This window comes from Haemaphysalis longicornis, unplaced genomic scaffold (genome assembly GCF_048455015.1).
Source record: "Haemaphysalis longicornis isolate Haplotype H1 unplaced genomic scaffold, Haemaphysalis longicornis Haplotype H1 scaffold_3, whole genome shotgun sequence".
Classification (NCBI taxonomy): Eukaryota; Metazoa; Arthropoda; class Arachnida; order Ixodida; family Ixodidae; genus Haemaphysalis; species Haemaphysalis longicornis.
Window position 1 is genome coordinate 78,415,610 of NW_027526335.1, and position 24,057 is coordinate 78,439,666.

The 24,057-nt window shown below is 50.6% G+C and overlaps 2 protein-coding genes across 2 annotated transcripts in view; one reads left to right on the plus strand and one right to left on the minus strand.

Annotated features, from left to right (window-relative positions):
• The window catches only part of LOC144174692 (ganglioside GM2 activator-like), a 72,630-nt gene that overhangs the window by 32,205 nt on the left and 16,368 nt on the right, over window positions 1-24,057 (plus strand). The window contains exon 2 of the mRNA XM_077703513.1: window positions 18,617-18,799. Within this exon, the coding sequence (XP_077559639.1) occupies window positions 18,617-18,799 (183 nt within the window). The remainder of the gene's footprint in view (window positions 1-18,616; window positions 18,800-24,057) is intronic.
• On the minus strand, window positions 11,788-13,503 carry LOC144173303 (uncharacterized). The gene has a single exon (XM_077701785.1). The coding sequence runs from the start codon at window positions 13,399-13,401 to the stop codon at window positions 11,836-11,838; it is 1,566 nt and encodes a 521-aa protein (XP_077557911.1). The 5' UTR covers window positions 13,402-13,503; the 3' UTR covers window positions 11,788-11,835.

Genomic DNA, 24,057 nt, shown 5'->3' on the forward strand with positions numbered 1-24,057 from the left:
GGATTGGCCATGGCTGGAGGTTTGGCTATTAAAATTATTCTTTAGAATTGGAAATTAATGATCAGTAATGGAAGAAAAACACATATGCTCCTTGGGGGCGGGGCCAGATAAATGATTGTACGAATGAGCTAGCATTATAGTCTTCCGGTAACCATGATGTATTCGTGAAGAAAAAAGTAAATTCCTTTGCTTGCTTTGCCAGCTGCTAGCACCGAATGAAAGAAGAACTGAAGTTTTTAGCTCAAGTCTAAGGTGTGCGAATGGGACAGTAAGGTCCCATTCTTTGCTCTGTGAAACGGCGACATTCAAACAAATAGTGTTCTAATGATTCAGGTTGATTACAAAACAAGCATTCGTCTGTTAATTCCAATCCTGAACTGCTCAAATGCAGATTTAATTTTTGAAGACGGCACCTCATGGCTGTGATGGCCACCTCACACTGGTGGGAAACATGAAACGATGAATTCCATGTGAATTTTAGGTGAGCATACTCTGGTTTATCGAGGATACCATTGGAGTTCCCCCCCGAGGAAGAAATATCTACGAAGACGTGCCATAGTTATAGCTGTCAGATTTTAAAGTACATTTAGCACAGGGCCACTTAAGGCGAAACCCGCTAATGAGTCCACTCTCTCATTGAGCAGGATACCTGCATGTCCAGGCACCGACACAACACGTACAGATACGATGCTATTTGGGAAAAAAAAGTGGCGAAATGTTTTAGATGAATAGAATTTTTCAGATTTGACAAACGAAATGCAAATGGATAGGGAGATGGTTATAAAAATTGCATGCGACACAGAGCTTAGAATCCTTTTTTATGGCCCGAGCAATGGCCAGTAGTTCTGCCTCAATTATGGGAGTGTAATCAATCAATCTACAGGAAAAACTCCAACCTAAATCAGAAGAAGAAATTCCATCAGACAAACTTTCCGCATCATCAACTCATACCCCTTATCTATGCCCTGTGGCAAAATAAACGCTCCAAAAAAAATTAAACCGCTGATTTAGATTGATATTTCGAGCCATCAGTGGCAATAACAACATGATATGGATAATGGGCAACGTATTCTTCTAAGCTGTGCTGTAGGATACGCCCAGGAAGCAGCTTGTCATTCTTTGGGAATATTTTGTCGACATGAACAGGCACCAGCTTATCCACAGAAGATAATGATTCAATAGAAAAGAAGTCAACGCCAATAAAGGCAAGAAGTTAATTGAAAAACGGGATCTGAGGGCGGCGAAACCTAGGCCATGGCGTCGTCAAGAATGTAAGGGGTTGTCGTAAAAATATGGCCTGCTCTCCACCAATTGGGAAGCCTATCATCTGCAGGTATGCTTTTACTGACAACAGTTGGAATAGCGTCTCTAGCGGTGGAAGTTGCGCTTCTAGGTATAGCACAGTGTCAGCAACAAATCTAGGCAATCGAAGAAGTAAGCGCAGGGAACGTTTTTTCAAGCAAAAAAGGGGGCCGTAATTTGTATGCAGCAGTACCAGACTAGAGTTCACAGCCAAATTCTTGGATTGGATGAACGTACAAGTTGTACGAAATTAGCAACGTTTCTCGACGCATTCCCGATTTGCTGTGAGCAAGCCATCTGGGTCCGCCGCGACTTTTAAAAGTACAGATTCGATGTGGGAGCACCAACTCAAAGAGGGGTCATACATAACGCCAAAGTATTTCAGCGTATTCACTTGTACAATGATCTGATTTTGGTATGTAAGAGAAATTGACACGTCGTACTGTAAAGGAAAAAACAATCAGGCAACATTTTTTTACGTGTACAGCTAAGTGAAGCGTTTGGAACAATCTAGTCAAAGTATCGAGATAGTTTTGGAGCTGTTGGTAAAGGGATTCAAGGTCGTCACCACATGCATAGAACGAAATGTCATCTGCACGAACATAAACGGTTCCGGGTTACGCGGGATTGAACTAGGTGAAATGTTGAAGAGAACTGGGGAGAGAACGGATCCTTGAGGGACACCTATAAAAAAATCCGCGCACTTGCAAGAACTCCTGTATACTCATGCGATAATGTATGGGGGCACATTACAGACCAATATTAACACGAAAGTGTTTCATGCCGGGATCCACTAAGATCTGACTGACGTCATATCCGTCACGAAAATGACATCGCCAGAAAAACGCGGCTGCGCCACGATTCGAGCCGGGTGCTCCGTCGTCTTAACGGGAGGTGCCAGGCGCTTTACCAACTCCGCTACAAGCTGAAGCGCTGTCAGCCGTATGAACGCGCCATATATCTTTCCAATAAGCTCCTCTATTTCGACGGTGCTGCCGTCTAAGAGAGGTGAAGCGAAGTAATGCATCACGATGCTAATGAGCGCCGATAGTTGGCGCCAGCTGAGCTCGTCGCAACGCAACCGTCAGCCGTACACTCCACAGAGAAGGGACGCAGTGCAGTGGTCGCAAATTTGCGAAAGCGACGCGCCAGCAAGTTGTCGCTTCCCAAGCACACCCACATGACAGCCCCGCTAATTATGCCCTTTCGCTGCAGCGGACCGTGAGCTCACCAAACGATTCGCTGGCAACCCGTTCGGTTTCGTTCGCATGGTTTGCGAGCGCGTGTGGTTTCATTCGGGTTTACGCAGTTCTCCGGCTCGTGCAATCCAGTGTTGATAGGTCTGACGGTGCCATACCGACGAAATATATATATATATATATATATATATATATATATATATATATATATATATATATATATATATATATATATATATATATATATATATATATATATATATATATATATATATATATATATATATATATATATATATATATATATATATATATCGACGTGCAAGTTCATGTCGATGCAGAATAAACATTCAACTGATCCTGTTAAGGCACATCTCACTTTCGTGTTTTACCGATTCCTATGAAAGAGGCATCAACCACATTTTTTTCTTATTTCATATTCTTCGCTGTCATAGGCCTTTGCCATATGCAATGTGATCAGACGGCCATCGAGTGTCCGGAACCGTGATAATCACCGACTCAGTGGCGATCAGAGGGTCACCCTGGGGCGGCTGCAGCAGTACACAGACACTACCCGAGCTGTGGAAAATTCCTCTAGGACCTCTGCTACGGAAAGTGGAGCATCAACATCTCTCAATAGTCCTTTCACGCAGGCTGGCTGAGCAGGGATGAGCGCAGTAACCTGTACTGAACCGAAAGACGTACATTTGAGTAGGTTTGCAACGCATAAAGGGTCTGCCGAGCGGCACACGGTCCCATTTTTCTCCGTAAGGCCACACATCTGTGATCTCTTGATAACTTTCAGAAGCCGCCACCAAGTTTTCTTGCAATACGTTGACTTTGTTCATCCGGATCACACTGCCGTCTTTAGGCACTAGGGCTACCGGGATGGTATACCGGCCATTTTTTCAAATACGCATCAAGGGGCAAGTTTGCGGACGATAGACTCGCCTCCCAGACTTGCACTCCCCGCCACGGGGATGAGGTCGGCATTGCCCTCAGGACGCACAGATAAAAAAATGACACCACCTTCCCGCGAGGGAACCCTGAGTTGATGCAAAAGCATCTCGGAGGTTCCGAAACGTTCACGAGATTGGGTATCCAAATAACGGAAAATGACGGAACTCCGGACGGCGCAGCGTGACTCAACCGAAGCAGCAACTGAGGGAGCAGCGCGCGTACCGGGTTTATTATATAGAGCAGATTGAGTGGAGAGGAGGAGATGAGAGAGGAAACGCGCATGCGCGCTTATCGCGCAGCTGCGGTGAGGAGTAGCGCGCGCGCTATCGCACAGCTGGTGGGGAGAGGGTGAGAGGTGCGGACGGGCGACGGACGGACGACGGACGACAGAGCCGAGAGCAAGAGATGCTTTGCATCTAAAACTCTCCGACCACTATAAAATTTTGCAGTATCAAGAACAACGAGAATAAATTTCGACGTAAGGAAAGCTCAAGCCATGACCAAAACCCAACTCTCGACCGTGAAGAAGATGCAGAGGCTGGTTCCACGCTACATGGCTGGCAATTCACTGCTGAACAGAAGCAGAAAGAAAAATGATTGTCTTCCTGCTTCTCTTAGTCCTAAGGATTACGGGGGCAGTATACTTGTAGGTCCGCAACTACCATCGTCCTCCACAAGGAGAGCAGTAAAATACCTATAGAAGGGCGTAAGGCAAGGAGACACAATCTCTCCAGTGTTATTCACAGCATGCTTACAAGAGGTATTCAGAACATTGCATTTGGAACAGGTGGGCGTAAAGGTTAATAAAGAATACCTCAGTAACCTCAGATTTGCTGATGACGTTGCCTTGCTAAGTAACTCGGGGGACAAATTGCAAAGCATGATTACCGCACTGGACAAGCAGAGTAGCCTGCTACAGCCCGCAAGGGCTAGCAGTATTGTAAATGAAGAGTAGAAGCATGGGCCTGAAAATAATATGCAGAAAACTAAAGTAATGCTCAATAACCTCGGGACAGAACAGCGGTTTGAGAAAGTGGCGAGGCAGTGGAAGTGGTAAGCCATCTGCTTAGGCCAAGTAGTGACCCCGAATCACAGCCATGAGGCAGAGATAATTAGAAGGATAAGAATGGGGTGGAGTGCATTCGGCAGGCATTCTCAGTTAATGAATGGCAGCCCACCATTGTCCCTGAAGAAGTAAGTGTATGACAGCCGCATCTTACCGGTACCCACTACGTGGCGGAAACTTGGAGGTTCATTAAGAGGGTTCAACTTAAATTAAGGATGACTCAGCGAGCAATGGAACAGAAGATGATAGGTGTAACATTAAGGGACAAGAACAGAGCGGAGTGAGTCAAGGAACAAACGCGCGTTAAGGACATATTAGTAGAAATTGAGAAGAAGAAATGGACGTAGGCAGGACATGTAATGTAAAGGCAAGATAACCGTTGGTCATTAAGTACCGGTAACAGAGTGGATCCCTAGAGAAGGCAAGCGTGGCAGGGGGCGGCAGAAAGTTATATGGGCAAATGAGATCGAGAATTCTGCTGTGATAGATTGGTCGCAGTTAGCACAGGACCGGCATATTTGGAGATCTACGGGAGAGGCCTTTGCCCTGAAGTGGGCGTAGACAGGCTGATGATGATAGGGGTGGTGTGATGATGATTATGATCGGGATGATACTTGTGAAGATCCGCAGGTTCTACCCGCAATTGCTGACGAAACCGCGGGAGCCCATGCTTATAGGGTGACTGCTCCGCTCAGCCCCGTGGTGGGAGTCAAGCTCGTTGAACTTTAGAAGTGTCGTAGAAATGACAGAGGCGCACGCACACGCACGCACGCGCACGTACGCACACACACACACGCACACACGCACACACGCACACACACAGACACACACACACACACGCACGCAAACACAAACACAAACAAAGCTGTTGGTATTATTTAAGCGAACTCGTAGTAATTTTGTGCGCAATAACTTTCAGCCGAACAATGTATTTCGATCGCATCGGTACGCTTAAAGAGACACTAAAGTGTAAAGGCAAGGTGTCCTATATCCGTAGATTAGTGGGTCGTGTATACAAATATACCAATATGCCTGTTAATGCACAAAATTAAAAATAAATAGAACCATGCGTAAACTTTCGCTCGTCATGTGCTTTTCGGAACACACAGACCTCAGTTAGCAAACATAAAATAGGATGGCTCAGCCCAAAAGATAACCTTTGTTTTACAGTCGAACACGGATATATCGAACACGGGTATATCGAATTATTGTCTATATCGAACTCATAAATTATCCCCTTGAAAATTCTGTGTAAAAGTATAGGAATTCGTACGTTTATATCGAACCGTATTTTTTCTAACATTGGGTATATCGAACGCCGCGCGAGCTGGAAGGTGCTCTTTGGCGGTCGCTGCACCCCCGGTTGAGGTTGAGGAGGATGTGGAGGAATGCGTGGGCATGGAGAAGACTGGCTCGCGGAACTAATCCCCCCTATCGGAACGAACTTGAGTTTGCCCAGTCGGGCCCCGCTCTCTCTGTAGGCACACAAGCCCGAACGCTCGGAAAATGTGACAGTGCGAGGTAGGGATGCCCCGACTGCGCACGTCTTTTTTTTTTTTTTTTTTTGCAGCTGCGTACGTTCCCCGGCTTGCCGAAAAAGAGTTTTTTTTTCTCTCTCTCTCGGTCTGTCTTCCCCCGATGTCGTCTCGGGAAAGGGAAGAGGGAACGAAGGCGCTGCTCCTTCTTTTGCATTTTGCTGCTGTTGCTGCTGTTTGGCGAGTTGTCCCGCACCTTTCGGAGATCACTGTTTCTCTCGGAGATGACCATCGCGAGCGCTTTGTTGGAGTCCGTTCAGAGAGCCTTGGAATTGTTACCTTCAAAGTTATTGTGGTACGTGCGCGCTGTTCTTCTTTTGCGTGCGTGTTGTGCATGGTGTGCGAAGGCGCAGCGTGCTGCTGGAATTTTCTAGTTGTGCAGCCTCGAGAAGATCGAGACCAGCGTCTTTAATTTCATTTCCTGGAGGAAGAAGCAGGCTAAAATGAGCGATTTTTTTCACGGAAATAAAGCGTCCTGTTGCGCCATTCTTGAATGCGACGATCGGAAAGTGATCGTCCTCCATAGGTGAGGTCTCAGAGCCCATATTTTTTATATCGAATTTTTCATATATCGAACTAATTCGCGATCCCCTTGGAGTTCGATATATCCGTGTTCGACTGTAGTTCCGATGTCGTCGAAATCATAACTGGATCTACCCCTGAAATGTGGTAGGTTAGATGGGATTTATGGCATCTAATATGTTGATGAAGTGTTTCGCCTCGCCTACAACAGCGATGAAACGATGCATGCAAGCGGGCAAACGGGAGAGCCTGCCGTAACTACTTACTACTGGCTCACATTTACGCAACAGCCACTGGCAAAAATCAGAGATTATTTTAGCGCTATCATTTTAAAGCGAGACGGCCGAAATCTGCAATCAGCAGCTGCGCGTGTACTCTTCACATCTTCTCCCAGGTGGCAGGATCATCTTCCAGGAAAGTCTCCCCATGTGTGGCTATAGGGGCGGGGCTTGATGACCAATTCTGCCTGGGCGTCACCATACCAAGATGACGTCACAAAAAAGACATTTGTGAATGACGTCCATTGTTTGCTACAAAACTGAATGGCAGTGAGAACGGGCACTCAGGAGTATTGTCGACGATCGGGTAAAATTGAAAACAGTGCCCCGGCTTGCCCTGGGCCCTGTGGAACGTGCTCTAAAACGTCATGAAAAAATGGAAGTAAAACGGGAGAGGGAAATGTAAGATTTCGTTCTTTTTCTTGAAATACAAGGCATCGTTGGTCGTTGTACAAAATACGAGCGAGTTACGAAACGTATGATCTTTCAGCCATAAAAAAAATATTCAGGCTTTAGGGTTCCTTTTATACACCTTGGCATTGAGTTAGTTTTAACTCAAGCTATGCCAGGGGAGGCACAAATTCATTTTGCTTGCTCTCTCGTTGGACATAGCGTCACGATGAATGTGGTTTCGGTATCTGCCAGTTTTCGATGCACTGACTGTAAATTCGGGTATTGCATGGTTGCAAACAGTTCTTAAGCTTACATTTTTTTTGTCCTTCTGCGCAGTCAAGGGTTCTGTATTGCGTAATAAAATTATTTGTAGAAATGGTTTCTTTCCATAGACTCCGTTTTGAAATGCACGTATACCATAGCACGCACGTTTCGTTTGATATTTTTTTTTTTTTTTGCCAGCCTCCAATTGATCGCGTTGCTCTGGCAGCGTCAGGTCTGCCGCCGAAGGCAAGAATATATGGTCCCGGAGTTATGCTCCCAACCCTCCATCGCGTCTTTATGGAAAGGCAAAAAAAAAAAAAAAACAAGGCGGGCACAAAACATGGTTTGATGTATGAGCTTAGAACCGCTCAGGGGTAGTCGGGTCGGCGTAGATAAACTACACTTTTAGAAGCGGTCGCGCCTTTGAGCACTTTCTTTTTGTTTGCCGTCTGTCATATTTGCTGTTTGCTGACAGTTATAGGCGGCAGGGAAGAAAGACAAGGAAGCAGGGAAAAAGAAAATTGTGGCAGAAAGTGACAGTAATCCCCGGAACAAGCCGTTTTTCGTGGAAGCAGGGGAGCGTTCGCATCGACCGACGAAAAGTAGCGCAGCGTTCCGGCAGTACTTTAAAACAATCCTGTGGGAGCGGCCACAAAAAAAAAAAAAAAAAAGAAATAAAAGAAAAGAAAAGAAAAGGCAGAGCTAGGAGCCGTAAAAGAGCGTAGAATTCGAGACGAGGCATCGCTTGTCGAACCACTGTGGTTGCATGGCTGAACCGCACCTGCCCACGTTTAAAGACTGCTTGCCTCAAGACGCTGGCCAAGCTCTTTGCGCATATCGGCGGAGGCGGCGAGCATTCCAGCCCGTTATGTGTTCTATCCTCTTCGTCTTCGTGCTCTGAGAATTCACGAGGTACGGACAAGAACAGTCGGCGTATATACTCTACGACTTGTTCAGCTGAGTTCAGGATAACGGAAACGACTCGTTTGGTTTGCAGATCATTTCCTTTCGTCTTTTAATAATCACCACATGCATGAATTTATTCCTAAGAATATTCTGCATGGAACGAAGGATATGCGATGTGCGCTATCGACTGCGTTAGTACTACAAACACGACCTTTATATGCCAGCCGAAGGTACATTTTTAAAGCGACCGGCAAGCTGGTGAAGTTATACGTTACTCCTGTTACGGTTCCTACCTAGTTTAGGGCTGCATATCACGCCCAAAGCCGACAACGACCCCCATCTCCTGGCTGTCTTACCTTGTGACTTTCGCTCTGGAACTTGAGCGAAATCACTCAACGCTAGAACGAGGACGACAGCTCACAAGAAACCCGCCTTCGGGTTGCGTCAGCTTAAGAGAACTTGTCATGTATCGCCTCAAGAAGCTCGTTACACATGTGCTGCAGGTCCTCTTAAACGTTTCCAGACCAGATCACACCAATGAACGCCGAACTTAACTGTGGAGTAAGCGAAGAGTAATAATTTCGGAGATAACACCGCGGGGTACAGTCATGCTTGCCGACTGGGTATACACGATCGTGAGGCGAAGTTCTAGAACGGCGCAAGCGTGAACTTGCCAGTGGGAATCCCTCTCCCAGCGAGGCTGTCCGGCAACGGATATTTGTGCACTTCGGATAGGTCAGCAGCTCGTTAATCGGTCGCACACGCGCCTGAATGCTTGTGTTACCATGCACGAGAAAAGGGGACACCCGAAATTGGAGCGCTCACACTCTGGAAACACTGCGTCGATAACTTTACATAATACCTGTGTGACTTGGGCATGCCAAGAGCCAAGCCAAGGGTACGTTGCGCTTGCTGGCCATATCGCAGCCGGAAGAAAAAAAAAGTAACTTAATGAGTATAGAGCCAATAAAAATTAGGGCCAAAAGATAGCTAGAGAGAGAAAAAGAGGAGTGGGGGGGGGGGCAGTAATTCGTCTCCGAGCTGCAACAATAATCCTGGAATTTTTGTTGTTGTTTTGTTTTCGGCAACTTTGAGATACGCACATGATATAAACAATGAATGAACCCAAGCTTTCCGGGGAATTTCGGTGTGTAAAACGTCGCAACTTCTCAGAGCGGACATGATTGCGTCTATGAGGGTCAACGAGTGCTGTTATAGCTGCTGTAAAGATAGACAAGTTGGTGAAAACATTGTGCTGGCATCCTCACTCTTTTCACGGTAACTTCTGTCTCTATTTCCTTGCACTGTTTTTTGAAATGCTATGATCAACTGTAGCAAGACATTTTGTCCCGAGTGGATGAGTATTTTTGCAACGTTGCAAAGCACCGTACCTGCCGCGGTGGTTCGGTGGATCGCCTACAGTTATTTTTCTGACTAAATCGAAGAGCCAAGAAGCCCGTGTATGCCATATTTCCCTACTCGCGAACGGTGCCCTGGTTGTCAAAATTAATTCGTAGACCCCAACACGGCGGGCTCCATATACCAAGTTCAATGCATAAAACTAAACTTTGCTGTCAACAAAAAAACAGTAAGTCAGCAAAAAAAAAAAAAAGCAGGAAACGGCGCATTTGAGGTTTGATACAGGTACCTCACTTATGCGAGAAAGGTAGGCAAGCTATTATGTTCACAATAGGCTTTTTTGTTCCTTGAAATACTAAATGCCTTGTGATAAGACACCGGATTAAGTGTCACCTAAATTAATGGCAGTCATGCTCATGGCTGCTTTTCTAGGCGTGATTTTAGCGCGAGCTTGCGTCGCACCTTGTTGGGGGATAGAGCCCCCGCAACTTTCAACATTTTGGTGTGTGAAAGAAAACGTCAAAACGTTTTTTTTTCGACGGGTTGCCTTTTAATGTCACATTGTAAAAAACAGGGAACACGTGGACAAGAAGTTAAAAAAGAAAATTACAAGCTGACTCACGAGCCATAAAACGCGTAATATAGTTCAAAAACAAAACAACTTTTTTTTCTTACCTCTATTAACGCTGCGTATTTATCATAGTTTGAGGAATGAAAAGTTTCTTGCCACTAATAACCTGTCATTGCAGGCGCACGCGTAACAACTCTTCTCTCGCATAATTCTTTCCCTTGAAGCCTTCTTCCAGCCGTAATTTCTTCACTTTTTTTCGAGTTGTTTGAGTTGAGCCTCGTGTCACGTCCAGGCTTTGTGCGCATCGTTCAAGCATTCTCGCCGCAACGGCGCGACCCAGTCTCGCGTGCAAGCATTGCAATGCATCGATTCCCCCCCGCGCCCGTCCGTGGATGTCTGGCGGCGTACGAGCGGAGACCGATTGACCTTTATCTGGGCAAATATCTCCGTCTTTTCCGCTTCTTCCGTTTCACGCGCGCTGCACTCGAGCAGGCAATGGCCCGCTCCGAGGAGGGCATGCGGCCGTTGCGTAACCATTAAGAACCCATCAGGCCGCGCGCACCGTTCGAGACTGAACCGTGACATTTCTTATTGTGCGCTCACGACCTTGGTCACGCGTGGGCCGCTTCATTAGCAAACACCGCGGAAGGGTCCGAAACGACGCGGGCGAAAATACGAGGAAAGAAGCAGTGAGGCGTCGCTAGATCTGCCAAACGTTAGAGAACTATCCCACTGGTCGTGTTTGCAGTTCGTTCGTATACCTTCTTGCTTCGTTTTTCTTGGGTTCGCTGTAGCAGTGTGTTGCGTGGTTATACTTTGGAAACTGTTCCTGGGAAAGTTGGGCAATTCATATTGAGCTTTAATGTTTATGCATGACTCAAAAACGTGGGTGTTTGACTTTTCGCGCGTATATATGCATAGCGATCTTGGCGGCGCACTTGTTACCGTTCAGCGTTGTAGTTATTTTTTATCTATTTGTGTTCACCCCTGCAGCTGTGTTTATTAAGAAGAAAGAAAGAGTGCTTTACAGGATTTCAGCATGAACCCTCATCGCGAGTGAAGCTGATGTTTTTGGTATGGGTATGTCCGTGCATTGTTTCATCCCGTCGTACAAGCTAATGAGGCCCGCGGTGTATACATATACCTGACAATGTGAAGTTCCTGTGGTGATCAATGCTTATACGTCTCTTTTCAAAAGTAGCCCCCCGATGTCCTTAGCTAGGCTGTGTGCTGTCATAATGAGATCGCTTTAAGCCTTGCACGGCGTCTCTCCCAAATTGAACGGGCTGTATTCGACTGTTTGGGTGTGTGTACAAGGATTTTGCGTCTGCTGTCCAACCCGAAGATGTAAAAAGAACTAAGCATACGACGGACAAAAATAACGGTTGTCAGGTCTGAGTAGCACGTGACGGAAGTGAGTGAGTGAGTGAAAGAACTTTATTGAGGGTCCGGCGATGACGCGAGCTCGTCGCGCACCCGGCTAGTCCCACGTCGGGATCGGCAGGTCTAGCCCACCGGTCCGGTCGCGGGCACGCTGGACTGCCAGGATTTGCTTGTCTAGAGCGGGGCTACGCAGAAGAGAGTCCCACTCCTCCTTGCTGAACTTGGGGTGTGCGGACCCGCACTCCCAGAGCATGTGAGCTAGAGTAGAGGTCTGTCCGCAGGACGGGCAGGCGTCGTCGCGATATACGTCGGGGTAAACTTCGTGTAGAACTGCCAAACACGGATATGTGCAGGTCTGTAATAGTCTAAGGGAAACGGCTTGCGCCCTATTCAACTTGGGGTGAGGGGGTGGAAAGACCCTTCTAGACATGTAGAAAAATTTCGTGACCTCGTTATAAGTAGCGGGAGCATCCCTGTGGCCGTAAGGGGGAGGCGAGTCAGCTCTCCTTACAGAGGAAGCGCGGTCAGTGAGGTCGCGCGCAGCCTCGTTAGCAGACTCATTGAGGTTCGGGGGAGCACCCGCGAGAGATCCTACATGAGCGGGGAACCAGTGAATTGAATGATGCGTGAGAGCATCTGTACGCCAAACGCTAAGAAGGCGAGCAGCTTGCTCAGCTATGCGGCCATTCTGAAAAGCCCTCACTGCCGTTTTGGAGTCACTGTAGATCTCTGACCCACGACCGTCTAGCAGGGCGAGGGCGATGGCGACTTGCTCAGCGACTTGGGGGTCTGATGTGCGAATGGAAGCGCAGTTAGAAATATTTCCGCTGGAGTCGACCACAGCGACGGCAAAGGTCTTCCCATTGCTGTACTCCGCAGCGTCAACGAAGCTTGCTATAATGTTTTTTTGCTTGATCTGTTTGAGGATCGCTGCTGCTCTTGCCTTGCGTCTGCCCTCGTTGTTGACAGGATGCACGTTTCGGGGCACGGGGGCCACTATGAACTTCTCTCGAATGCACCTAGGGATCGGGGTACTGCTCCTCGAGGATCCTGCTGAAGGGTAGCCTAGCTCTTCGAGGATGCGTTTGCCTGCTGCTGTGGTGTTCAGGCGAGCGAGTTGTGCGCGTTCTTGGGCTTCGGCAATCTCCTCGGCGGTGTTGTGTAACCCGAGCTTGAGGAGATCCTCTGTATGAGTCCTGATGGGCAATCCGAGAGCCCTTTTGACTACTTTACGGATGAGAGCGTTGAGCTTGTCTCGTTCCGCTCTGAGCCAGTTGTGCATGGAAATCGTGTACGTGAAGTGGCACAGTACGAAGGCATTGATCAGCCTGAGGAGATTGTCCTCCTTCATGCCCCGGTGTCGGTTTGCAATTCTTCGAACGAGCTGGAAAGCGTTTTCCGTCTTTGCAATGATTTTGCGGAGAGCCGTTCCGTTCCCGCCATTGAATTCGACAAACATGCCCAGGACCCGAATGACGTCGACCCTGGGTATCAGCCCCCCGTCACTGGTGCGAAGAGTGATGTTGCTTTCGGAGACTGGCTTCCAGTCTTTGGGTCTGCCTCCCTTCTCCTTTCTGTAAAGCAGAAGCTCCGACTTCGCGGGGGAGCAACGAAGTCCGGTGGGGCGGAGGTACTGCTCGGTCACATCGATCGCCTCCTGCATAGCTTCTTCAACTCTTCCCTCGCAGCCGCCGGAGCACCAGATGGTGATGTCGTCGGCGTAGATGGTATGCTTGACGCCCTCGACTCGTGCCAACCTCTCCGAAAGGCCAATCATACAGATGTTAAATAGCATGGGGGAGATTACGGCGCCCTGAGTTCCCCGTCCTCCGAGGGGCACTTCGTCGGAGCGGAAGTCTCCAATGCGAAGCGTGGCCTTCCGGTCAGTTAGAAAAGAGATAACGTACCTGTGGAATCTGGAACCGAGACCCAGGTCCGAAATTGTTTTGGCGATGAAGGTGTGGAGCACGTTATCAAAAGCCTTCTCGAGGTCCAGGCCGAGCAGGGCCTTTACGTCCCTGGAACGGCCATCCACGATCTGATGCTTGATTAGTTTCATGGCATCTTGCGTCGAGAGTCCGACTCGGAAGCCAATCATGTTGAACGGGTAAATCCCGTTGTCTTCGAGGTACCTGTTAATCCTATTAAGGACGACGTGCTCCATTACCTTGCCGGCGCAAGACGTTAGAGAAATCGGCCTGAGGTTCTCGATGTTCGGGGCCTTGCCGGGTTTTGGGATGAGCACCGTGCAGGCCATTTTCCATTCTGCAGGAACAACGCCATTCTTCCAGATCTCGTTGATCTTGTCGGTCAGAAAGGCAATCGATGGGGCGTCAAGGTTTCGCAGCATTCTGTTAGTGACCCCATCGGGACCCGGCGCAGACTTGCGATTGAGCGCGAAGATGGCCTGTCTGACCTCGGCAACGGAGAAGTCTTCATCCAGTACGGGGCGAGGAGGGCCTCGGTAGTCCGGGAGTTGCGTCACCACATCCCCGTTGTGCCGGATGGGCAGGTACTTCTGAAGGAGTTTGGAGACTAGTTCGTCGCCCGTGTGAGTCCATGTGGCCTCGTGAAGGGCCCGGGCCAATGTGTGCTTCTGGTTTGACTTGGGGCCGCTTACGTCGAGAAGGTGCTTCAGCATGCCCCAGGACTTGCCGTAACGTATCTGTCCGTCGATGGATTCGCAGAGCTCGTCCCACTGCTGCTTGCACAGCACTTTGCAGTAGTCATCGATAACCTTGTTGAGCTCCGAAATCTTCTTTCGAAGTCTGCGATTGAGTCTTTGACCTTTCCATCGGCGGAGCAGGGCATTTTTGGCCGCGATCAGGTGGGCAAGCCTACTATCCATTTGCTCGACGTCGAGATCGGTTACCACTTTCTTGGTGGCCGCGGAAGCGTCGTTGCGGATGCCTTCACACCATTCCTCGAGGCTGGCAGGTGCACTCGCTCTCCCGGGTTCTTCCCGAATCTTGCGAAAATGGTCCCAATCGACGAACGTGAATTCCCTGACCCTACTCCGAGCGACCTTGAAATGCGTCTCGAGAATGTAGTGGTCGCTGCCGAACTCCATGGCGGTGTTCTCCCATCCCACGTCCTCCACGTTCTTGACGAAGGCGAGGTCGGGTGTAGTGTCTCGGGTTGCGGAGTTGCCGATGCGTGTGGGAAAAGCCTTGTCTGTTACCAGAGTAAGGTCCACCTCTTTGGCGTCTTGCCACAAGTTGCGCCCCTTGGTAGTGTCATAGACATAACCCCAGAGGCCGTACGGGGCGTTGAAATCACCTACGACGACCAAGGGTCGAGGGCCGGCCAGGTCGGTCGCTTTTTTGAGGATGGTCTTGAACTGTTGGCGCGAGTCTCTAGGGTTGCTATAGATATTGAGGACGAAGACGCTATTTTTTCGCTGATTCCGCTGTGGCGCGTCGAGCAGTACCTCCACCATGACGTATTCGAGTCTACCGCTCGCCAGCTTGAGGTCGTGGGTGAGATGAGTTAGCCTTTTATCGATCAAAGTACAAATACCACGGCCACCAGGCTGGCCCGATACGGCTCTGTAGCCTTGAAGCGATGCGGCGGAGACTAATGTTTCTTGGAGTGCGACGACCTGAGGTTTAACCGCCAAAGACCTGAAAAACTGCTGCAGAGGGGCTTTCTTGGTAGAATACCCCCTGCAGTTCCATTGCCAAATGCGAAAACTTTCTTTGGACCTATCCATTATGGGGCTGATCGAACTGACTACCGCCTAGAGGGGCAGTTAAGGTTGCGCTAAAAATGGGACATTCTGTCACCGCGTTGGTGGGATACTTAAGCGTAGCTTCCCTCAGTACGGTGGGAACGGTTAGAGGATGTACGACAGTGGCAGGTGAAGCCATTCGCGCCTCATTGGCGTCGATGCGATCTGCGAAAGCTCCGAGGCCCCTGTTGGGATCCCCGAGCGCAACCTGAATTTGCCGAACGCTGTCGCTAAGAAAGCTGACGTTAGCGGTGACCTGTTTGAGGCCATCTGCGAGCGCAGTGAGCGTTTGCTTAATCTCGCCAACTTCTGCGGTCAACACTCCCGACTCGCATGTGTGATCGACCACTGCCCTGCGTTTGGAGGATGTTGCAGTACCGTCTACCGGAGCCGCGACTGGAGTCTCGGTGGCCCTGACTGCCTCACCGTTACCCGACGTATTCGAAACGAGTTTTCTGATTTCTGCCATTTCATTAACTAGCCTGTTGATCATTTTCTTAAGGTCGTCGTTCTCTTTGCGTAAACGAATGATTTCCGCGTCCCTAGCTTGCTCTGGGAGCGGGTTGTTACGAGCGCCCGGAGCGGCCCCAGTATTGGCGCTGGGGTTGGGACGCACCAAATCGGCCCAAGCGAGGAACGGTTGCCTCCCGCCACGTGTAGAGACGGGCTGATGTCCGGATGCTGGCTGGGTTCTGGAAACCGAACGGCCCCTGGATCCGGATGGGGACCTGGGACTGGATCGGATTCGGGATCTCGACCTGGACCGGATCCTGGAGATGGAACGGCTCCTGCTACGGCCCCGGGAGCGGCTACGAGATCTGGATCTCCCCTTGGACCGGGAGCGGCTGCTGGCGGATGGGCGTTGAGACGGTGATTGCTGAGCTTGATTCGAGGTCTCCATGGACGGAAAATCGTCGTCGTTGAAGGTGACGGTCTGTCTCGAACTCTCCGCGGCTCGGGAGCGTTCCCCCCGTCTGCGCCTGACCAGGTACGGTGTCTGGAATCTTCGCTTGCACTCCTTGGCGGCCGTAAGGTGACCGCCACCGCACAGCTTGCATTTGGGGTAGCATCTGTGCTGAGCGTCGGGGTTTGCTTCTCCACATCCCCTGCAGACGGCATCGTTAGGCGAAGGGCAGACATCGGAGCGGTGCCAGAGGCGGCCGCAGCTGTAGCACACGTCCATTTGCTTGCGAAATAAAGTGCACCTGATCATTGTGCCGCCGTAGGAGACGAAATTAGGCACCCTGTACCCGTCGAACAGGACCACTACGGTGGTAGTTTTCTTGATTCGTTTGGCGCCGAGCGCCGCGGGGTTTCTTGAATTGACCAGCTTTTTTTCGATCTCCGCGGGTCCGTCGCTAAGAGGAACGCCTCGAATGACGCCCTTGCACGTGGAGTGGGGTGCTGCCTCGTAAGCGCTCACCTCGAAGCGTTGACCGGTGACGGTGATGCCCTCGATGCCGACGTAGCATGCAGCGTTGTCCCTGCTGGGTGTGCTTATCACCATGATATTTTGTTGAAAGTTGGGACACATCGTGTCGGTGTCCCGCGTCGCTAGACCGAGCCCGGCAGCTTGCCATATGGCGTCGGCGACGACAGTAGGTCCAACCTTGCTGATAGACAGGCCTCCCCGGGGCCGCACGACGATCTTCGCTTCTTCTTTGGGCAGCGGAGGCATCCTGCCCCCTCGAATGATCTTGCTTTTAAGGTCGGCGCGGTCGGCGCGGCCCATAGCGTTCGAATCGGCGTTAGGCTTAAGCCCGCTCGCATTGCCGCTAATCTGGTTGATGGCCTAGTTTCGCACTGAAGAACGTCGGGAGACAACGTGCTGCCACCCGAAGTCTTTAGTAAAGTTCTCGGGGGCTAAGGGCTCCCCTTCCACCTCGCACTCCATCACAAAGTCCGTGAAAAAAGCTCCCGGCGAGAAAGGGCAGGCGAGCGATGCCTCGCCGCACGAGCGCGGTTAGCGTTTCCACAGTCACGGCGTGGTCGCTAGAAAAGCGGCCATAAAAGTCACAAACGTCCACCCACCCATAAAAGTCGGGTATCAGCGTGTTCCTCTTGACTTCACGAATCCAAAAATGCAGAAAGTTCAGGGGAACACTATCGAAAAATCTCCGGAAACTTTGCAAAAAAGCAGGAGCCGAACGAGCCACGTCCGAACCCGTCACGTCCCCACGTGACGGAAAATTTTCACGCGTCTTATTATTTTTAGGGGCGAAGCTCCTTAAGTCATGGGTCTGTCCATCCCTTGTGTCTCGTGGAACGTGACCGCCGCATGCTTTCGGAGATGTCGCAAAGTGGGCCGCGTTGCACGCGCAAGAACCGGCTGCAACCGGCAGCGCAAACTCGGCACCGGGAGCGCGAGCTTGTCTGTGTTCGCCAACGGAGGCGCGAGCGCACGTGCACTGCGAGGGGGAGATCACGCAAGAGATCACGCCACGAACGCAGGCAGTCGTTCTCGGAGATCGAACGAGACGCGTCGACGCAAGGACCTTTGCTCGTTTCCTCTCGTCTCGTTCGGGCACAAGTTCGCCCTAAATAAAAGTTCTTTCTTTACCGTTGTGTCCCATCCTACGTGACAAATTGTGGTGGAGGTGCGGGGTAGTCCTCGATGGCGCGGGGTCTTTCACCAGGTCTGGGCCTGGGAGCATTGACTCCGAAAATAAAAGTTGATTTGTACAATGTACGCACACAGTCTGACGTCTTTCTTAATGATGCGAACTTTCACGGGAGAGTTACGGTTACCGACGATCTCCCCCTCTCGAGCTTCGCCCCACTTATCATCCTTCATTCCGTGGATATGGCGTGATTTTTTTTTACGTTCTTTGTTTATTTTAGCCTTCCCATAAAATTACTTTTCGAGCTTGTGTACCCATAACTTTACTTCGAGGCCACACACCCGAACTTGAGCTGGTTTCACACCTGTATGTTCAGGTTGACCCGTGATGCGCGCCCAGTGGCATACGGTCCGAGTTCTTTGTTTTGTTGAACCAAGTTTCAGCCAAACTAAACTGTGCAACGTGGGGAGTTTTTCGGGCCCATGCCCGCGGCGCCCCGTAGACCAAGTCGTGCACGAGCAGCTGCCTCGTTGGAAGGAGCTCTTGAGTGGTGGTTGAACTCTTTCCTGCTCCCCGCCGCGGTGCAGGGGGGTTCGAGTCCCACGGTGCGCCGCGGCTACGCGCGGCTGGCGTTCAACAATTGCGGCGAGGAGACGGACCCGCTGTTCGTGACCGGCTTCGACCTGGACCCGAACCCCGTCCAGATCCCGGGCCCGCTCTCGGTCGGCATCCGCTTCAAAATCAACGAGAACCTCACTTCGCCAATCGCGGTGAGTGCGCGCACGACGACTACCTCCCTTACCGCCGTGTGCAGAGATGGGGGTCCCCGTAGTCACGAGTAAACCAGTTAGGGAAATGGAGAAGTGGCAAAAAAAAGCCAGTTCTCTGGGACTTTGTTAGTGAAATTGGATGCGGAGAAGCATAGGCATAACGAGTATGGGGGAAGCGGAGTATATAGCTCTTTCCCAGTGCGGTTCCCAGGGGTGATATCCCGTAATGTCTAAAAAAGAAACCTGATGGAATCTTCGATCTTCTGTTGCTGCTGTTCATAGCGTCTATGTATAGGAATTCGGATCCATGCTTTTCATCATTCGGCAAAATACTATAAATTATTTGCCTGGATGGAGGCGATATCTCGCTGCTGCTCGCCTTTTAATATTGCGTTTATATTAGTGTCTTCATTATTTTTTGTACTTTTATCATTTTTTCCTTCCTACTTTTTGTGTTGAAGGACATCTTGGTTTAAAATTTAGACCCGCCTTTTTCGCAACGCCACGGATGGGATGTACCTCTGTCTTTTCCAACGCTTACCCCCGTCTGCGTTGCCTCTTACCGACTCTTTTAGACATGCAGTCAAGTTCCGCGTCGATTTTGCAAGCAGAGAGGGGGTAGGAGGGGAGGTTGTCGAGCTGGTAATGTGTTTTCGTTGTGAACTTCTTGACAAAACTATAGCTCCATTTCGGTGCCTTCAATTATTTATTTATTTATTTATTTATTTATTTACACATACTGCCAATCCCAATTAGGGATTATTGCAGGAAGGGCACATACATTGTGAAAGTGCAAGATTTATATAAAAGGTGCTCACTGAAATATTGCAATACGAGTGAGACAAAACCTACAGCAATACATTTTATGACTACATCAGTACCATTATAACTACATCAATACTATAGGACATCAATACCAACTAGTACTGAAAAAAGAATAGTGAGCACTTCAAACAGTGCACAAAAAAAACTCAGCTCGCCATTCCAAAGAATGACGAGCAAAACGGCTTCACCAAAGGAGATTACAGCAAAGGAGGCAATCAACCAACATTGAGTACGCATGGCGGTGCCGACTATATAGTGCAGTGAATATATCGCTAATGCAATTTTATTTTGCGGGCGACTATATAGGTTGCATATATTTGGAGCCTGTTGCATAAACGCACCAACGTTTTTTCTTCGTTCTTGCTACCTTTTTTTTTTTTAATTTGATTCGAAGTGGCGAGTGCCGCGGTATGGTGGCTTCTAGCCACCATAGCCGCGGGGTTCGCTGCCTCCTATAGACCGCGCGCCACACCCCTGCCGCGCTGTCGACACTTCCGCCTGGGGAAAATAGCGTGCGCGCGCTTCGATTGAACACCGATCCGTGTGGCCCGCATTCTTTAAGTGAATCACACGGAGCGTGACGATCCACACAGGCGAGGAGGGCATTGCTCGAGGGGGAAGGAGCGACGCCCCACACGAGCGAGTGCAATGCCGGAGAGGGTGATCAGGCAGGCGCGCCAATGTAGGACAACATTCCGCCGTTGCCGAAGTGGCCTCCGAAGAAGGCACCGGCGCGCCGTACGCGTTTGGTTTGCCCTCCTCACCTCCCAGTGTGTTGCGAAAACACTGCCGCGTGCCTGGACGCCCGCCGCTGTGGTCGCTGGACTCAACGTAACGTTGTCATCTGAAACAGGATCATAGCCTTCAGTGTTTTGTGAAGGTCAAATTGAGTTGACATTAACTGGCCTCATGAATCGAAGAGGATGCCGTCATAGGCCAGGAAGAGCTTTGAGGGCATTGGGAACGAGCTGGAAGCGGGTTGCAGTTATATAATTGAAAAATGAGGAAGAGGAAGAACAGTTGGGAGCATTCGATGTTCCCATTTTGCTGTGGCTCTACGGAACGTCGTAGCAACTGGACATCGGGCTAGAATCAACATGCTCTGACTTTATTGTACCGCCTGCACTGGGGGTATATTTACAGCCACGATTTACGTTTAAAAGCGACGCTTTCTTTGACTTTCTAAGTGTGTGGCACAATACGGAGCGCCCGGTCAGCGTAGTGGAGAGAGGGCGTAGCGTTAATACACCGGTCTACATGGAATGACCACGGAAGGCGGAAACGCGACGTGTGTCAGCAGACGTTCGTAAGACGTCATGCTGCCGAGAAACCAGAGACATTGTAAACCCTGAGCAGACGCTAACTTAAATGCAAGCAGCAAAGGTGTGGAGGAGGCGGGGGCTAGGAAGGTGCGTGGAACACGTCTTCGATACGGCGGCGAAGCAAGATTGGGAACGCGAACGCATGCTGACTCGTAGTGGAGAGAGGGCGTAGCGTTTATACACCGGTCTACATGGAAGGACCACGGAAGGCGGAAACGCGACGTGTGTCAGCAGACGTTCGTAAGACGTCATGCTGCCGAGAAACCAGAGACATTGTAAACCCTGAGCAGACGCTAACTTAAATGCAAGCAGCAAAGGTGTGGAGGAGGCGGGGGCTAGGAAGGTGCGTGGAACACGTCTTCGATACGGCGGCGAAGCAAGATTGGGAACGCGAACGCATGCTGACTCGTAGTGGAGAGAGGGCGTAGCGTTAATACACCGGTCTACATGGAATGACCACGGAAGGCGGAAACGCGACGTGTATCAGCAGACGTTCGTAAGACGTCATGCTGCCGAGAAACCAGAGACATTGTAAACCCTGAGCAGACGCTAACTTAAATGCAAGCAGCAAAGGTGTGGAGGAGGCGGGGGCTAGGAAGGTGCGTGGAACACGTCTTCGATACGGCGGCGAAGCAAGATTGGGAACGCGAACGCATGCTGACTCGTAGTGGAGAGAGGGCGTAGCGTTAATACACCGGTCTACATGGAATGACCACGGAAGGCGGAAACGCGACGTGTGTCAGCAGACGTTCGTAAGACGTCATGCTGCCGAGAAACCAGAGACATTGTAAACCCTGAGCAGACGCTAACTTAAATGCAAGCAGCAAAGGTGTGGAGGAGGCGGGGGCTAGGAAGGTGCGTGGAACACGTCTTCGATACGGCGGCGAAGCAAGATTGGGAACGCGAACGCATGCTGACTCGTAGTGGAGAGAGGGCGTAGCGTTTATACACCGGTCTACATGGAAGGACCACGGAAGGCGGAAACGCGACGTGTGTCAGCAGACGTTCGTAAGACGTCATGCTGCCGAGAAACCAGAGACATTGTAAACCCTGAGCAGACGCTAACTTAAATGCAAGCAGCAAAGGTGTGGAGGAGGCGGGGGCTAGGAAGGTGCGTGGAACACGTCTTCGATACGGCGGCGAAGCAAGATTGGGAACGCGAACGCATGCTGACTCGTAGTGGAGAGAGGGCGTAGCGTTTATACACCGGTCTACATGGAAGGACCACGGAAGGCGGAAACGCGACGTGTGTCAGCAGACGTTCGTAAGACGTTGTCGCGAATGCGACAGAGAGATGAGAAGACACACGTCTGCACGCTACAGCGCCGTGGGCCCAAACTGGAGGCCCCGCTTTATTCCACCTCGTGCCCAGCGCGCACCGCAAGCGCGTGGTCAGCACTCGCCACTCGTGGCTCAGCCCCAGCGTCATCGTTCCTGGAGCGTGCCCGTTTGCGGCAGCAGACGACGCAAGCTGCTGGGGCGCCGCCACATAGCCCCCCCCTCTTCAGACGGAGTGTCGGCAAAACGGACAGTCTTTGCGCTGGGATGTTCGCGGGTGGGGCTGCGAACGGAGGGGAGAGTGGTGGTGTTCAGGGTGGAGTGGTGGATGGTGGTGTCGAAGGCAGGCGGTTCAGCCTCGGTGAAAGCGGGCTTGAGGCGATCGATGGAAACGACAGTGTCGCGGCCGTTAACGCGAACTGTAAACGTCTTTTCGCCGCGTGAAATGACGAGATGAGGGCCGGTGTAGGGCGGTTGAAGTGGTCGGCGGGCACTGTCGACACGGATGAAAACGTATTGGCTGACAGAAAGACTTGGGTGAATAAAAGTGGGTTTTGTGGAACACGGCCGTGGCGGTTGGGGACGGATATAGCTGAAAAACCGGGTTAAATCCTTTACGTAGGATGGGCCAGGAGAGGAAGGGTTATCTTGAGACTGTGGAGGGACCAGGAAGTCTGCCGGTAATCGCAAAGACGTGCCGTAGACCATTTGCGATGCGGCACAACCAAGATCATCTTTGATGACAGTGCGCAATCCTAGCAGCACAAGAGGAAGGTGAACTGCCCACTGCTCAGGTGATTCGTGAGCCATCAGCGAGGCCTTGAGCTGACGATGAAACCTCTCGACCATGCCGTTGGCTTGAGGATGATAGGCCGTTGTTTTTAGGTGAGTAACACCGAGTAGGCATGTCAAGTGGCGAAAGAGTGTGGACTCAAATTGGCGGCCACGGTCTGTGATAATCTCCGACGGCACGCCAAAACGGGCGATCCACGTCGACATAAGCGTGGAAGCAACAGTCTCAGCCGTAATATCGTCGATTGGAGAAGCCTCCGGCCAGCGGGTAAAACGGTCGATCACTGTCAAGATGTAGCGGCAGCCCTTAGATGGTGGTAGTGGGCCAACAAGGTCCACGTGAATTGTGGAGAACCTTGAGTCCGGTAGTGGGAAAGTAGCCAGAGGCGATGTGGTATGCCGAGAGACCTTGCATTGTTGGCAGGCGAGGCAGGAACGGGCCCAGGCGCGTACGTCAGTATTCATGCCCGGCCAGACGTATCTCTCGGCAATCAAACGCCGTGAGGCACGAACTCCAGGATGAGAGAGACGGTGAATAGAGTTGAAGGCAATGCGCCTGAGAGACGCAGGAAGGTACGGCCGTCTGCGGCCTGAGACCGGGTCAATGTCGCAAACGATGCTGATTCCCGAATCAGGACATAGAATGTCCTCGAGTTGCAGAGAGGAGCTGTTTGAAGAACGTAGAGTTCGGAGCTCCTCGTCATCGCTTTGGGCTTGGGCCAACTCCTGAGAACTGAAACCGGGGCGCTGTATGGCGGAAATACGGCTAAGGGCGTCGGCTGGAATGTTGTTAACTCCCTTGACATGCCGAATGTCCGTCGTAAACTCTGCAAGATAAGCCAAATGTCGCGTCTCTCGGGGAGAATATGTAGTCTTCGATGACTTGAAGGCGTTCGTAAGAGGCTTGTGATCGGTGAAGATCACGAAGCTGCGGCCTTCGAGGAAAAAGCGGAAATGCTTCACAGCGAGGTATGCCGCCAGGAGTTCCCGTCCGAAAGTGCTGTACCGTTGTTCAGTGGGAGAAAGCTTCTTCGAAAAGAA

Coding starts and splice junctions, on each gene's coding strand:
- LOC144173303 (XM_077701785.1), bottom strand. CDS start 13,401: ATGCAGGAGGCGATCGATGTGACCGAGCAGTACCTCCGCCCCACCGGA.